At 47.8% G+C, this 15,518-nt stretch overlaps 1 protein-coding gene across 4 annotated transcripts in view; it reads left to right on the forward strand.

Annotated features, from left to right (window-relative positions):
- The window catches only part of IGSF3 (immunoglobulin superfamily member 3), a 129,906-nt gene that overhangs the window by 64,080 nt on the left and 50,308 nt on the right, over window positions 1–15,518 (forward strand). For 3 of the 4 annotated variants that reach the window (XM_070785848.1, XM_070785850.1, XM_070785849.1), the window contains exons 3-7: window positions 2,048–2,425; window positions 5,085–5,495; window positions 10,155–10,544; window positions 11,911–11,970; window positions 14,715–15,116. In XM_070785848.1, coding sequence (XP_070641949.1) covers window positions 2,048–2,425; window positions 5,085–5,495; window positions 10,155–10,544; window positions 11,911–11,970; window positions 14,715–15,116 — 1,641 coding nt within the window. The remainder of the gene's footprint in view (window positions 1–2,047; window positions 2,426–5,084; window positions 5,496–10,154; window positions 10,545–11,910; window positions 11,971–14,714; window positions 15,117–15,518) is intronic. The other variant, XM_070785851.1, reaches the window with a different exon arrangement.

The following is a 15,518-nucleotide window of genomic DNA, read 5'->3' on the forward strand; positions in this document are numbered from 1 at the left end:
TTGATTTGCCACCCTCTTACCCCCTTTTTCACTTTCCTTACTTCTGTTGCTTCAGCCAAGATGGGATTCCATGTAAGATTTTGTTTGGGAGAAAAGATTCTGCATAAATAAAAGTTTATAAGCCACAGACCTTTCCTTGTAAGGTCTGTTTTAGATTAGATCAGTTTGCTTTAAGGCCCAAGCATCCCCCAGGCTGGGCTTAGAGATACTTCCCACTAGGATTTGAGCCATCCCAGCTGTTCCCCAGCTGGATCCACTTCAGATACGTTTACACTGGACAGCCGTGATTGCCTTTCAGAGGGGGCGTGGGGGAAGTTTTCATGAAAATGGGAATGGGCTGCAGCTGTGGGTGGAAGTGGGTGGCCCAGAGATGGTGTCATTGTCAAGAGGCCATTGGCCTGACCTTGAGGGATCACTGGCCAAAATCCTGTTCCCTGTGGGTCCAGAGCCACAGACTGTTCCAGCCAGGAGAGGCCCGTGTTAGCAGCTCTTCCTTTGTTGTTCTTCAGTTGCTATGTCCTGTCTGACTCTTTGCAGCTCCATGGACTGCAGCATACCCGGCTTTCCTGTCCATCACCAACTCCCGGAGCTTGCTCAAACTCATGTCCATTGAGTTGGTGATGCCATTCAACTATCTCATCCTCTGTCATCCCCTTCTTCTCCTGCTTTCAATCTTTCCCAGCATCAGGGTCTTTTCTGATAAGTCGGCTCTGCACATCAAGTGGCCATAGTATTGGAGTTTCAGCTTCAGCATCAATCCTTCTGATGATATTCAGGGTTGATTTCCTTTAGGATAGACTGGTTTGATCAAGCAGCTCTTCTTTAAGGACTAATTATAGGCTAGGCCCTATGCTAGGGGTGTTACAGATCTTGTCTTATTCAGTCTTTTTGATAACTCTGTGAGGCACACATGATTATCCCCATTTTATGGATGAGGAAACAGGCTTCAAGAGGTTAAGTCACTTATCCAAGGTCACAGGTAATAAGTGACAAAGCTAGTCACACATGCTAGTCCCCTCCAAAGCCTTCCTAGAAATCATCTTATGAATGAAGAGATCAAGGTCCAGAAAGGAAAAGCCGCTTGTCCAAGATGGCACCACCAGCTCCAGTTCCTGGCAGAGCTGCAACTAGCCCTTACCTGCCACAGGGTCATGTCCCCTGCCGCCTTCTCAGTGGTTCAGGCAGAGTCAGTTGTGCTGGCATGGAATGAGAAAGCAAACTTACTATCTTTCTTGTCCCCAAGTCTGCGAGGGGAGACCATGTTAAGAGCATAGAGAAGGCAGGCAGAGGCCACTTGGAGAAGCAGATCCCAGCCAGGAGGCGGGGCAGCCGGTGGTGAATCAGAGCCCAGTTTCCAGGGCAGCCTTGAAACGTCTTTGACTTGGGGCGGCACTGACAGTTGCCCCCATCGGTGGTGTGTGGGCATCTGGGCAGGAGGGTTCTGCGTCAGCCCTTCCCATTCCTGTTCATGTGAATAGCAGCCTTTAGGAGCTCAGCTCCACCTCCACGTGTGGAGGGAAGAGGGTGTATGAAATGTGTCCATGATGGCCTACCTTTGCAAATAAGGGTGCGGAACCAAAGAAAGGACCCAGGACTCCCTCCTTCCAGCTCTCTAATCAAGAAAGGAGCATTTAATTTCAGCCAGACTGCAAGGTGGTTGCTTTTGTTCTCCTCGGAATTTGTGCCAAGGATGCAACTTTCCCTGCTCATTTTATTAAAAACTTTATAAACAGCACTAATAAATAGATATAAAACTGCCGCCTAAATGACAGAGAGACTAAATGAAATTCCCAAGGGTCAGCCATTGAATAAATAACAGGACCATGTCCTTGCACGATCACATTCTCATATATGCAAATTCGGGACAGTGCCTTACCACAGGATGTTTTAATTAATATTTATAAATCACAGAGCACCTTGGAAAGGGCCGCTAAGTTATTTATATTATTATCATGTCACTTGAATCACAAGCCCTTTGTAGACTGCTGCCTGCTTTGCATTTTAGTCTGAGACGTGAGAGAGCCCGTCATGTGTGTCTCCCCCACAGGTGTCGTGTCAGCGCAGCGGCAAGTCAGCATCCAGGAGGGACCCTTGTACCGCACGGAGGGCTCTCACATCACCATCTGGTGCAACGTCAGTGGCTTCCAGGGGCCCTCTGAGCAGAATTTCCAGTGGTCCGTTTACATGCCCAAGGCCCCAGAACGCGAGATCCAGATCATCAGCACCATGGACGACACCTTCTCTTATGCCATCTACACGCAGCGTGTCCGCAGCGGGCAGATCTACGTGGAGAGGGTCCAGGGGAACTTGGCCTTATTACACATCATTGATCTCCAGACGCGGGATGCTGGGGTGTACGAGTGCCACACGCCCAGCACGGACGAGCGGTACTTCGGGAGTTACAGCGCCAAGACGACCGTCGTGGGTAAGGAGATGACTACGTCCGTGTGGCTGATGTTCTGCCTGAGTGTTGTAGTGAGTTTAAACTGTGAAAATAAATTATCCTAGACTGACTGGGTGCTTAAACAACAAGCAGTTATTTCTCACTGTCCTGGAGGCTGGAAGTCTAGATAATCAGGGTGCCAGTGTGGTCAGTTCTGAGGAGGGCCCTCATGGGGATTGCTGAGTACTAACTTTCTCTTGTCTCCTTACCTGGCAGAAAGGGAACGAGAGAGCTGTCTGGGGTCCCTTTATAAGGGCGCTAATCCCTGAATCTTTTTCCCTGGCAGTCTATGCTTTCAATGCAGGGGATTCAGGTTAGATCCTTGGTTGGGGAACTAGGGATCTAGTTGGGGAACTGCCACATGCCAGGCAGTGCGGCCAAAAAAATTTTTTTAAAGGAGCACTAATCCCATTTATGAGAACTTCATCCTGATGTCCAAATCACCTCTCAAAGGCTTCATTTCCAGATACCAACACAGTGGGGATTGGGTTTCAACACAGGAATTTGGGGGATGGGGGACAGTGTAAACATTCAGTCCATAACACTAAGTCAGTTCTTTTATAGTACAGTTTTATTTGACTTTTGAGGGCTTCCTGGTGGCTCAGAGGTTAAAGCGTCTTCCCGCAATGCGGGAGACCTGGGTTCGATCCCTTGGTTGGGAAGATCCCCTGGAGAAGGAAATGGCACCCCACTCCAGTATTCTTGCCTGGAAAATCCCATGGATGGAGGAGCCTGGTAGGCTACAGTCCACGGGGTCGCAAAGAGTCGGACACGACGGAGCGACTTCACTTCCGCTTTCACTTTAGGGCTTCCGAGGTGGCGCTAGTGGTAAAGAATCCGCCTACCAATGCAGGAGACGCAAGAGACGTAGGTTCAATCCCTGGGTTGGGAAGAGCCCCAGGAGTAGGAAATGGCAACACACTCCAGTACTCGTGCCTGGAAAATTCTATTGGCAGAGGAGCCTGGCAGGCTACAGACCACAGGGCTGCAAAGAGTTGGATACAACTGAGCACATAACATAGCATTTGACTTTAAAAGAAGAATCCAAAGCTCCCCAAATATTTTAGAGGTCACCAAGTAGCATAGGTGAAGCAAGTTTTATGTGTTCACTTGTAAATAGAATGTTGAAGCTGCAACTTAAAGAAGAAGATCTAATGCAGATGTTAAGAACTTAAGAGGAGGTTAACTGACCCTCTCTAACTGATGAAAGGGGATATAAAAATATAAGGCAAGGACATTTGTGGTTGGTAAGCTGAAGAACCGATGAGGAAGATGAAGCATGTGTCATCTGCAGGAAGAGGCCAAACCTCCAGGAAATGATGGGCCTTTAGATGGCGCCTCTGAGCCACTGGGGATGCTGCTGTGTCAGGAAGCAAGTGTGGCTGCAGGACTCTGCTCAGACCTGGAGTGGGTCTGTGTGTCCTTTGGTGTCAGAGTAAGGAATTGTGCACCAGTCTCCTTTTACCCCTGTGCTCCCCAGATGAGGGAGGGAGCTGGAGGAGGGAGGGCCGGGGAGGGAGATTTCCATGTGGTTGGCTCTGGGCCACAGTTTCCCAATGTGAAGGGTCAGAAATATCAAGGCCATTCTGTTTTTCTGTCCAAGTCATAACTTCCAGGCTTAATTATGATAATAAAAACGAAATCAAAATTTCCACCCTTCAAATCAGAGAAGAGGATGATGTTTAGTCTCCAGGGTAAAATGCTGACCAGGTGACCACAGAGGTAATCTTATCGCTTGCCTGACTCATCCCCATTTCATGGCTTCCTTCCAGCCCACGAGCACATGTTGACACATGAGTTATATGAAAATTAAACCTACTAAAAAATTGAGGACCCTGCTGTTTCTCTCTGCCACAACCCTTTTTTTTTTAAAAAAAAAAAAAGAAGAAATAGCTTTTCTAGAGTACTGCATTGCTGACGTGAGTTGGGGGAACATGGGCGTGGAGTGGCTAGAAAGGAGAAAATGAGCAAGTTGTATAGAAAATGTGACATTCCAACTTCCAGGAACTCTTTTTGTTTGAAGATGAGTCAGTAGCCAAGTTAAAGTTTCTGAAAGCAATTTCACTTTGAACAACAAAGTCTTATTTCACCTGACATAAAATTTCTTTGACATGTTATTTTCAGTGAGTTCATTTATTGTGTAAAATGACATGCAGTGTCTGCAAACATTATTTTATCAATTTTTTAATAGAATTTTTTAATTTAGCTGATTTACAATATTTCAGGTGTACAGCAGAGTGATTCAGTTACACACACACACATAAATATATATGTACTTTTTCAGATTGCTGTTATAGGTTATTATAAGATATTGAATATAGTTCCCTGTGCTACACAGTAAGCCCTTGTTGTTTTCTGTTTTATTTATAGTGGTGTGTCTTTGTTAATCCCAAATTCCCAATTTATCCCTCTGCTCCCAACCCACTTTTTATCTGAGTGTTATTGAAATACCAGACAGGAAGCGTTAAGTGCCAAACAGTTGCAGTCCGAATCCAGACAGAAGTGTCGTTCTGTTTCTGTGCTGCCCGGGGTCCTCCGTGGCCCCACAGAACTGTGGAAGCCCGGGTGGGTTGGCACTCAGCCCCTCGAGCGTAAGATCTGTGGCCTAATGACCGTGCTTGGGGCGGTTCGTGTGTTGCAGTGATCCCGGACACCCTGCAGGCCACCGCTGTGCCCCAGACTTTGCACAAAGTGGAGCAGGACCGCCTGGAGCTCACATGTGACACATCCACGGAGACGCTGCAGCACAGCCACCTGTCGGTGGCCTGGCTCCGGCAGCGGGGCGGCGAGAAGCCGGTGGAGGTCATCGCCCTGAGCCGGAACTTTGTGCTGCAGTCGAGCAGCGACTATGTGCAGAGGCAGAGCCTGGGGGAGGTGCGCCTGGACAAGCTGGGGAGCACCACCTTCCGCCTCACCATCTTCCACCTGCAGCCCTTCGACCAGGGCGAGTTCTACTGCGAGGCCACTGAGTGGATCCAGGACCCGGACGGCTCGTGGTACCCCATGACCCGGAAGCGTTCTGAGGGGACCGTGGTCAACGTCCAGCCCACCGGTGAGTCTGTCTGGCGGGAGGTGGTGTAGACTCCTTTGACGACTCTGCAAGGACTCTGGGTCCCTAGGGGCCAGGTATCCCAAGCCCTGATCCTCTCTCACTGTGCTCTCCCAGCCCCTGAGTCCAGCTGGGCTCCAGATTAGACCTGACAGCTGTTGGTGGCTGCTTCAGCTGGGCTGGGGGCAGGCGTACTGTGGGCACTCAGTCCACTGGTTTTGGTTGGAGGGTATGGTTGTGCTGGCATGGAGATGCAGGAAGTGCCCAAGGGTCCTTGCATCACTGCTCACCTCTAATGAGGGGCTGCCTTGTTCTGATGATCAGAGGTGTGGTTTGTGGGAGATGAGCTGGACTGCCTGAAGTACAAGCTGTGGGGGGGACTTCTCTTCAGGACCTGTCTCTTGACTCTCCTGCCCCATTTGCTCCAGTTAAATGGTGGTGGTCTTGGTCTCTGCATAGCTCTCTTGCCCCACTTGTTCTGTCATTCTGGGGCTGTGCTTCTGACTTACCTAATAGCACAGATACCCAGGCTTGGGCAGTACAGATTCCTGAGTCAGGCTTCCGGGGTGGGACCTGGGAAGCTGAGTTTTCAGTACACTTCCACTGTAGACAGTCTACGCTTTGTCAAGCACAGCTCTAGAGCCAACAGGGCAGAAGCGATTCTCTGGGTACCTAATGGATGTTAGAACTTTACAAGGAGGGTTAGGCTCCTGGACTGGGAGCACTTTATCTGTTCTGTAGGATCCAGAGTATTTAGCGGCTTCTGAAACTTCTGGTACTAAGAAATCCACAGAAGGCGCTTTATTTCATATTTATCCCTTCCCTTCCTGGCTGGTTTTAAGAGCAGCTTCAAAAGTCTGGGCCACATTTTGAGTCTTAATGCTTTTAAATTAGGTTGCATCAGTTAATCTTCTTTTATTTTAATCTTGCCAATTTGGAATGAGGATTTTTTTTTTTGAATTTGCCCCAGCAAATGTATCCAGACTAAGCAAAGGGAAAACTAGGTGGAAAAAAAACAAAAAGTCGATGACTTCACTCCGTGTCCCAGTGATGTTCTGGTTCAGTGGTTGTAGCCCCAGTGTTGCCCTTCTCTTACTTCATTTCAGTCAACATTTAGTAAGTCTCTGCAGCACTGCAGGTGTGGTGATAGGCCTCGGGGACTCGGAGATGAAGAACACTTGGTCCCTGCCTTAGGGAACTGCAGATATGAAAGCCAGGGGCTGAGTGGAGGGCAGTAAGTGTGATGATGGTGTGGTGGATGGGGTGCCCTGGGGACACAGTGAATATCATTCTTCTGACAACAGTGTTTTTCCTGGATGGGGTCGTTAAAGCAGAGTCAGGAAAACCAACCCATTTGGTGACTTTGAGTTGAGGCTTGAAGCTTGAGCATGCATCAGGAGGAGAAGCATAAAGGTACAGAATTATTTGTCATGTTTGGCAAGCACAGAGGAATCAAGGGTAGGCAGATGTTGAGTTCCAGATATGAGTGGTGAGAGATAAGAGATAGGAGATAGGAAAGATGGCCTGAAGCCCCATCTGCTGTAATGTGAGCTTGGCTTTGACTCTCTGGTCCAAGCATCTCTCAAGCTGTTCTCCTTGGACTCCTAAGAGCCCCATAGAGGTGCCTGAGCAGTCGCTTTGTGGGTGGACATGTGTGCGTGTTGGTGTGCGTGGGTAGACGCCATGGTGGGGGGTGCTGAAGGAAGGCATGTGAGGCCTACAGTGTCCCCTCCTTGCCTCAACGAAACGTTTTCTATATCGGGCAATAAAAGACATTGTATGCGGAAAGGAAGACCCCCCTCTCCTCTGCCCAAGCAAAGTCTGAAAACCACTGCTGTAGACACTTGGAGGAGGGAATAGAGATTTGTAAACACATCAGTGGCACAGTCAGACTGGGTTTTAGAAAGGAAAAACCATGGAGGCCACCTAGGGTTGAGCTGACAGGTTGGATCTGAAGTCAGGAGACCAGGGAGGGAAGGGCTGATGAGGCCACAGCTGGGTCAGTGGCACTGACTTGGCAAGTGAGCAGTGGGTGCCAGGGGCAAACAGAATGGAGAGGACTAGGGAAGGAGGAACCCAACTATTGGGAGCCCTGAGGCTGGGGCTCAGGGTGATTCCTTGAACTGTGATAAGGAGGGATGAGGTGATGTGCCGAGTGATACTTGAAAGCCTCTGCTTCCCCTTCAGTGGCAGCACTGATTGGCTTTTCTCTTGTTCTTGTCAGTTTTGGTCAAGGAGTCCATCCTGCAAGCAGACTCTCATGGAGATGCTCTGTGTGTGAAGCAGCCAGCATGTCATCAGACATGGAGCTCAGTTTGAGGTTGAACTTGGGACCGATGAGGCCCCAGGAGAAGCCCGTGGGGTGAAATTGGGAAAGGACCCAGGAGAACTGTGGCAGTGAGAGGTGGTCAAGGAAGCCAGTCCCAGTGACAGAGAAACAGAGTGGTCAGGCCAGTTGGCAAGAAGCAGGGCGGAAAGTGTTACGGACACAAAGTAGGAGAGCTGGTCCAGAGGCTCAAACCTAAGCCTTCCGCTGTGATGGGTTGGGGGGCGGGGGTGTCACTGGAGACATTTGCTCAGTCAGCGAAGTGTGGCAGAAGGTCAGAAGCAAAATTTCAGTGAGCTGAGGAGGGAGAGGGGATTGGAAAAAGCATACATCAGTGTATGGAGGTTTAATTGACTAGGAAAGAACAAGGGCAAATTGCTGGGCAGAAAGGAGGAATCTTATCTTAACCTGGCAATGTGAAGGCGTCACCATGCCAGGAGGGGGAATCCCATGAGATCAGAAGAATCTAAGGAAGACTGCCACAGTTGCAACCAGCCTGACTCTGAGGAATTGGGAAGTCTGAGGTCTGGGGCACCTGTTCGTAAGACTTTGGTGGCATTTATGTGGAAGGGGTGATTTTTTTGTGTGTTTGTTTAAATCATTGATGTTGAGTTATAAGTTACTGCAATGTGGTTGACCAGAAAGCCAGTGTCTGGCAGCTGACATGGGTTCAGTCCCATGTGGGTGTGTGTGTCTAGACAGAGGCTGGCAGAGTGAAACCCACATCTCTCAGGTTGGTCTTTTGGGGAGGCAAAGCCGAGGCAACAGGTGTCACTTTGGAAGTGAGACCCTAGAGTCATTGCGTCTAGTTCACTTTGTCAGCAAGTTTGGGTAATAAAAGGAAGAGGCTGATTCGCTGGACAAGATAGGTATTTGGGGCAAGACACGGGCTCCGGTGGGAAGGGAGGAGATGGAGAGCCTGAGGAATGGGTGGGTACAAAACGAGAAGGGTAATGTGGAAGCAAGTGCTCTTGTGATTCCTGTGTTTTTAGGGAAATGGGATTCTCGTCTGCTTGAATAGTGCATGGGATAGGGGATAAGAACAAGGCAAGGTGGGATTTCCCTGGTAGTCCAGTGGTTAAGACTGTGCTTCCAACACAGGGGGCGAGGGTTTGATCCCTGGTCATGGTAACTAAGATCCCACATGCGACACAGGGTGGCCAAAAAAAAAAAAAAGAATGAGGCAAAGGCCCTGATAATAGAGGTAAAGACGTGGGAACGCCAGTGTAAGGAAGACAGTTGAGATTGGAGCTTATGATTCTACAAGGAATTCAAACATCCCTGTGATGAGATTCTCCCTTCCATGTTCTCTTTAGAGGAACAGAGCTGGAACTGGGAGGAGAAGGACTTGGGCAGTGGTTGAAGCTACAGCCTCCCCTACCCAAGGCTCTGTGACTGTTTCCAGAAGCTTCTCCTGCCCTTCACTCCTTTGTCCCCTGCCACCGGTGCCCATGAGACGCGATCATTGTCTCATGGCGTTGACAGACACACCATTACATGGTGTGCAGGACAGTTAGTGGCAGTGAGCCCTTCTTTGATCGTTGCCCTGCCCCCTCCCCCCATTCCCGATTAAGCCTCTGGTTCTTTGAAGGGTGCTTGAGTTCATTGATTGTTTTAGAGGTCATGTGGCTGTCAGTGGAAGTAGGTACTTGCCCCCTCCATCTTTCTAGAGATTGATCCGGTGGATGATGGACTAGTGAAAAGACATTAGTTTTCACTTTTCCTATGCAATTTTGTTAGGGATTGTCTTTTTATTTGCAATATTCACATGAGAGTGGAAGACATTTTTCTCTCTCTCCATAAATAGACTGAGAAAAATAGACATTTTTTTTTCTCTCTCCAGATAGATAAATAGACTGAGAGAAAGAATATTTATTAAGATTGGGGTCAGCACCTGGGCCGCTGGGTAATTTTATCTCACAAGTCTAGCAGGGTAATGTCTATAATATCTACTGAAAATATTTGTACTCCTGATGCTTTGACGGAGTTCTGGGTATATAGATCAAGGTTGGACCTTTGTAATCTGCCGTGAAATTGAAATTAGGAGTGATATTGCTTGCTGATCTCTGGGAGTGAAATCTAAGGCATTATAAGCTGCAGACAGAGCTTCGTCACTTTGATTGGGATTAAGAAGACCCTTAAACTTTTTGGGTCTGGCTACCTTTGAGTTTCCTCTGAGATAGTCAAGAGTTTTTCTCTTAAGACAGGTGTGGCAGTGCCTTCCCAGTAGTCAGCTTGTTGAGAGGGTGGCGACAGTGGGAATTTGCTGATGCAGCTTGGAGCGCTGGGGCCCTTGGTCACCCAGAATGCATCCATCTTGTTATTTGTTTTCTCAGACAAAGAGTTCACCGTTCGGCTGGAGATGGAGAAGCGGCTGTACACGGTGGGAGAGCCGATGGAGTTCAGATGCATCCTGGAGGCGCAGAACATTCCCGACCGTTACTTTGCTGTCTCCTGGGCCTTCAACAGCTCACTCATCGCCAGCATGGGGCCGAACGCTGTGCCAGTCCTCAACAGTGAATTCACCCATCGGGAAGCCAGGGGCGAGCTCCAAGTGGCCAAGGAGAGCGACAGTGTCTTTGTGCTGAAGATCTACCACCTCCGCCAGGAGGACAGCGGAAAATACAACTGTCGTGTGACGGAGAGGGAGAAAACAGTAACCGGGGAATTCATCGACAAGGAGAGCAAGCGTCCCAAGAACATACCCATCATCGTCCTCCCCATCAGTAAGTGTAGGGAGGGGCCGCTTCCTTTCCCTCCTCCCACTGGTCTGGTCCAGGAGCTAGCATCATCTCAGGGAAGTCTGGGGAGAAGAGAAGAGCTGGGGGAGGGCAGGGCAGGTTCAAGCAGCTGGCAGAGAAAAGCCCCCTCCTTTCTCCAGCTCACCTGCCCACACTTAGCACCCTGCCCCCTCCCCCCTCTTGTAGGCAGAGCATCAGGTGTGTGTTTGCAGGCTGGCGAGGGGCCTGGCAGATCTGAATGCTGGCAGCTCTATATAAACGCCAACAGTGCCAGCTCAGCTTGGAGACCAACCAGGACTCCAGCACAGCTGTTCACTCCCATGTGGGAATTAAATCCCAGAAGAAATGGGTGGGTGCCTGCTTTGAAACCTTACTTAAGAGGGTTGGTCTTTTATGGGAGGATTTTAAATCCTAAAGAGCATTATTAGGAAAGATTTGCTTTCTGGGTTTGAGGGTGTAGGGATTGGCATTTCCCTAATTGTCTCTTCCCTTCTGGAAGTGGGTTTTTAAAAGTCAGTGGATGGGACCTCTCACATCATCCTGGAGCATAGGCTTTTAAAGCTTAGCTCATTTCCAGGGTTGCTTAGGTGGGCTCCCTGCCTGCTTGTAGCTGGCATTGTCTGGGTGGGTATCAGTCAGGACTGGGGGATTAGGGGACTGCCTGTGTTTGCTTATCTTGGGTTTAATCATTCATAGTATCAGCATGTCCTTATTAATATCTCATTTCTCTCATAGTTCTATTTTTAGTAAAAAGAGAAACCTTAGAATGCTCTGATTTTAAACAAGATGGTGAAGTTTTTAAACTAACCTTTAACCTTTTTCTCCACTGCTCAAACTGTTCTTTCTCTTAGGCCTGTAATGATTCCCTTTACATTTTTATTTACACTTTGACATTTTTAATACAGTTTCAAGTGTGAAGAAAAAACAGACAACAAGGGTCTTGCCACTCTTTTTTTCTTTTCTCACCAACAGGATGGCTTTCTTTTGTGCTTATTTTTTTTTTAATTGCTCTCTGACACACATCTCATTGTCTTGAAATTCTTTTCTTTCTTATTCCCCCCTGCAATGCCTAGCATGGTGCTTTGCATAGGGTAGATGCTTGCTGAATATTTGTAGAATGGAATTTGTTGAATTGGATGCCCCTTCTTTACTATTTTCCTGTCGGTCTGTGCTTGCCTTAACCACGGACTCTCTACTTTTAAATCTGCAACTAATTCCTCATTGTTCTGTAAGGATCCAGTGAAGGACAGCCACACTGTGTCCTTCCTCTGTTTTTTGTACTAAGCGATTTCCCCCATCCCCTTCCAAGAACTTGTTTGATGATCTGTGGCCTGCTATATTGCTTTTCCAGCAGATAACTGGGTAGTTAAAGTCCCCCAGCACCACCAGATCCTGCCCCAAGGCCACTTGGGTAAGTCTACCAAAGAACACAGTGAATCACATCGGTAATGGTGATAGTAAAAACTTGGATTTTAATGGCGCTTTAACTCCCAAGAGCCCAAACTGCTTCTGCGTATATCATCTCCTTCTCCACTCCCAGCCCTCCAATCCAGTAGTATTCTGTTCATCCTCTGAATGAAGAGACCAGAGCACCATACAGGGAAGTGGCTAAGCCGGTTCCGTTTAGTGGTCAAGCTTGCATCGCATTAGAAATATCTGCTTCTAACGCCAGATCCACTGCTCTGCGCTTAGCCTGTGCTCCACCATCAGTCTCCTGATTTGGAATTTCGTTGTGACCATGCACTTAGATTCTCATTAGTTCTGTCCTGGTTTTCATTTAATCCAGAGAGTTTTAAATTGCTGGCTGCCTTTTTCTCAAGCCTGGAAACGCTTGTAAATAGTCTTAATGGGCAGTTAGCTTTGTGTCTGTATTTGCTTTTGCCTGGGCTGCAGAATTTTTTTTTTTTTTCCTTGTAGTTTCACATCTAACTGCGTGGTTTTTTCAGGCTTGCTCAAACAGCAGATTACCAAACAGCAGCCCTCGTAACAAATGAGCCAGGGCTTATAGAAAAGCCCATTAGGGTGATAGTAGGGGGTGGGAGTGATGCCCTGTAAGTCATTCTTCTGCTTAAGGCAAGAGGAGACTTTTTTTTTTCCATTGATACCAAAGTTGCCCTTCTTTAATTTCTCGCTTTGAATTGATAGCACTGGAAGTGAGTCATTAATGAGTCTTTAATCTAAAGAGGAATATTGTTACTATTAACAATGATGAAAAATAATTACCCGATCTGATACTCTCAGTGTCATGACCTTTAGAAGTAGGACTATTAGTACTTCCATTTTGCACATGAGAAATGAAAGCTTGTGTAGATTAAGAAAGAGCCCCAAGACTGCAGGGTTAGTGGGCAATAGACTGGGGCCTGGAACCTGGTCTGTCTGCCTCCAAATCCTAGTTTTTAGACATGAGTGCTGTAGATGTAGCTACTCAGGAGATCTGTCATCACCATGAATCATCTTGGTGTGGCTCCTGGGAAAATTCCTATTCCCCACTCTGTCTATCTAGACCTTTTTTCACGTGAAACAAGCTTATCCAGAATGGGTGGCCGACACGTTCACTATAGCAAGAGCTCCATGCCCGGGCTCAGTGCTTATCTTTGCCTCTTTCTGCCTGTGGGGAAAATACAGGGCTAAGATAGACTCCAAATGCATGGTCGTGGATATGCTTTTCCCCTCAGTAATTGGGTGTGCCCCTTGATCTGGGATTAGATTGACTGATTGATTCAAAATTGTTGTATATGTTTCATGTGGATGGTGCCCAGAAAATTGGAGCTGAATCAATCTGGTACTTTCTGGTTTTTTTATACCTTGCTTTTTGAGCTCTATAGATAATTATACAAAATAATATATGCATAATCAAGATAGATTAAAATACCCAAAGTCTTTATGAAAAACAAATAGTTAATGGGAATAGTAAAATTAATTATCATGATGGCCAGTTTTTGAAAACCTATGTATTAGGTGATTTATAGACATTGGCTTATTTACTTTATAATCTTTTAAAAATTCACAATATAAATAACACTCTCTCCACCCATCCCATTGAAGAAGGCATGTAGAGCTTAAATAATTCCATTGAAGGAGGTCAGATAGCTAAATGAGTAGCAAAGGAATAAAGGGAGTAGAATCCTTATCCTGGAGTTTGACTGGCAGAAAGTCAAGGTCGAGAGCAGCAGAACCGCTGGGCTAGGTGGATGGCCATGGGAAGGCGAGCCACTGCCTTTGGTCTGTTCCTCTGTGTTGATGAAGCCTGAAAGGTTGCTCACCACTCGCTCTGTGAAATGAGGCCATTGCTGCTGCATTATTGCCCACAACCAAGGAAGAAAGCACATGTTGTCCTCCAGATACTTCCTGTCACTTTTTTTTCCTACTTCCTAATATTGCCCTGAAAGACTCAAATGACATATATGAATGTTCAGCTTTCATTTGACTGCTGGGGCCCTAAATGATGGGAAGATGAGGTGAAGTAGAATTTTCAAGCTATTTAACTCACTGAAAATCCAAGTCAAAAATTCTTAACCCTGTTGAACACATTCCAGTCATCCATCAGACTCTGAGGGGGATCGGTTCCAAGACCACCCCAAATCTGAGAATGCTCAAGTCCCTTATACAAAGTGGCTTTTTGGATTTACATATAACCCACACTCATCATCTCTAGACTACTTATACCTAATACAATGTAAATGCTATATAGAGTTGCCAGTTTGCCAAAATTCAAGTTTTGTTTTTTGGAACTTTCTGGAATTTTTTTTTTTTTTTTTGAATCTTTTCTATCCACAGTTGGTTGAATCCATTTATGTGGAACCTATGGATATGGAGGGCTGACTGGACCTGATGAATTGTTTTATGCCCTAAGGGTAATGTTTGATGACATATTTCTTAGGTTCTGATCCAGTCTCGGGTCTTAGGCCCTCAGTGTCCCACACGTTATCTTTGCACCCAGCAAAGGCCCTCCAAGGTTATCAGATCTAAAAATCCAAGGCAGCAAAGCCCAGAGCCAGCCAGGGCTCGTGGCAGCAAGCATCAGAGGGCTTGCATCCTCCCAGGTCCCCTGTACCTGAATAGAGTGACATTTGTACCCTTTCTCCTGTGATGTCTGTGGGGAGGGCACAGTGGAGCCCAGAAAGCCCCAGCGTGGCACTCTCTCCCTCTCCCCAGAGAGCAGCATCTTTGTGGATGTGGCCAGCAACGCCAGCGTCATCCTGGAGGGCGACAATCTGCACCTTACCTGCAGCATCCGGACGACGGGCCGGCCACTTAGCCGCTTCTCCGTCATCTGGCAGCTGGTGGACCGGCAGAACCGCCGTAGCAACATCGTGTGGCTGGACCGAGACGGCACTGTGCAGCCCGGCGCATCCTACTGGGAGCGCAACAGCTTTGGGGGCATCCAGATGGAGCAGGTGCAGCCCAACTCGTTCAGCCTGAGCATCTTCAACACCAGGAAGGAAGACGAGGGCCAGTACGAATGCCATGTGACCGAATGGGTGCGGGCCGTGGACAACGAGTGGCAGATCGCAGGGGAGCGCCGGGCCAGCACTCTCATCTCCATCACCGCTCTCGGTAAGTAAGCTCTGCTGTCTTTTGGTGGGACCGTTGTGGGAGATGCTCCCGTTTTAAGACACGTATGAGAAAAAGTCACTCAGTTGTGTCCGACTCTTTGCAACCCATAGACTACAGCTTGCCAGGCTCTTCTGTCCATGGGATACTGGAATGGGTTGCCGTTTCCTTCTGCAGGGGATCTTCTCAACCCAGGGATTGAACCTGGGTTTCCTGCAGTGCAGGGGGACTGTTTATCATCTGAGCCACCAGGGAAGCACATGGGAAATGGATGGCATCTTCCAAAGGTTTTGATTGAAGAAAGCATTGACGAAGTACGGATGGGGTTCAGGGAACCAACAGTGGTTCAGCATGGTGGGCCCAGGGGATGGGTGACAGCCGGGCACTGTTACTACTCCTGGGTCT

The sequence above is a fragment of the Bos indicus genome, chromosome 3 (assembly GCF_029378745.1).
Source record: "Bos indicus isolate NIAB-ARS_2022 breed Sahiwal x Tharparkar chromosome 3, NIAB-ARS_B.indTharparkar_mat_pri_1.0, whole genome shotgun sequence".
NCBI lineage: Eukaryota > Metazoa > Chordata > Mammalia > Artiodactyla > Bovidae > Bos > Bos indicus.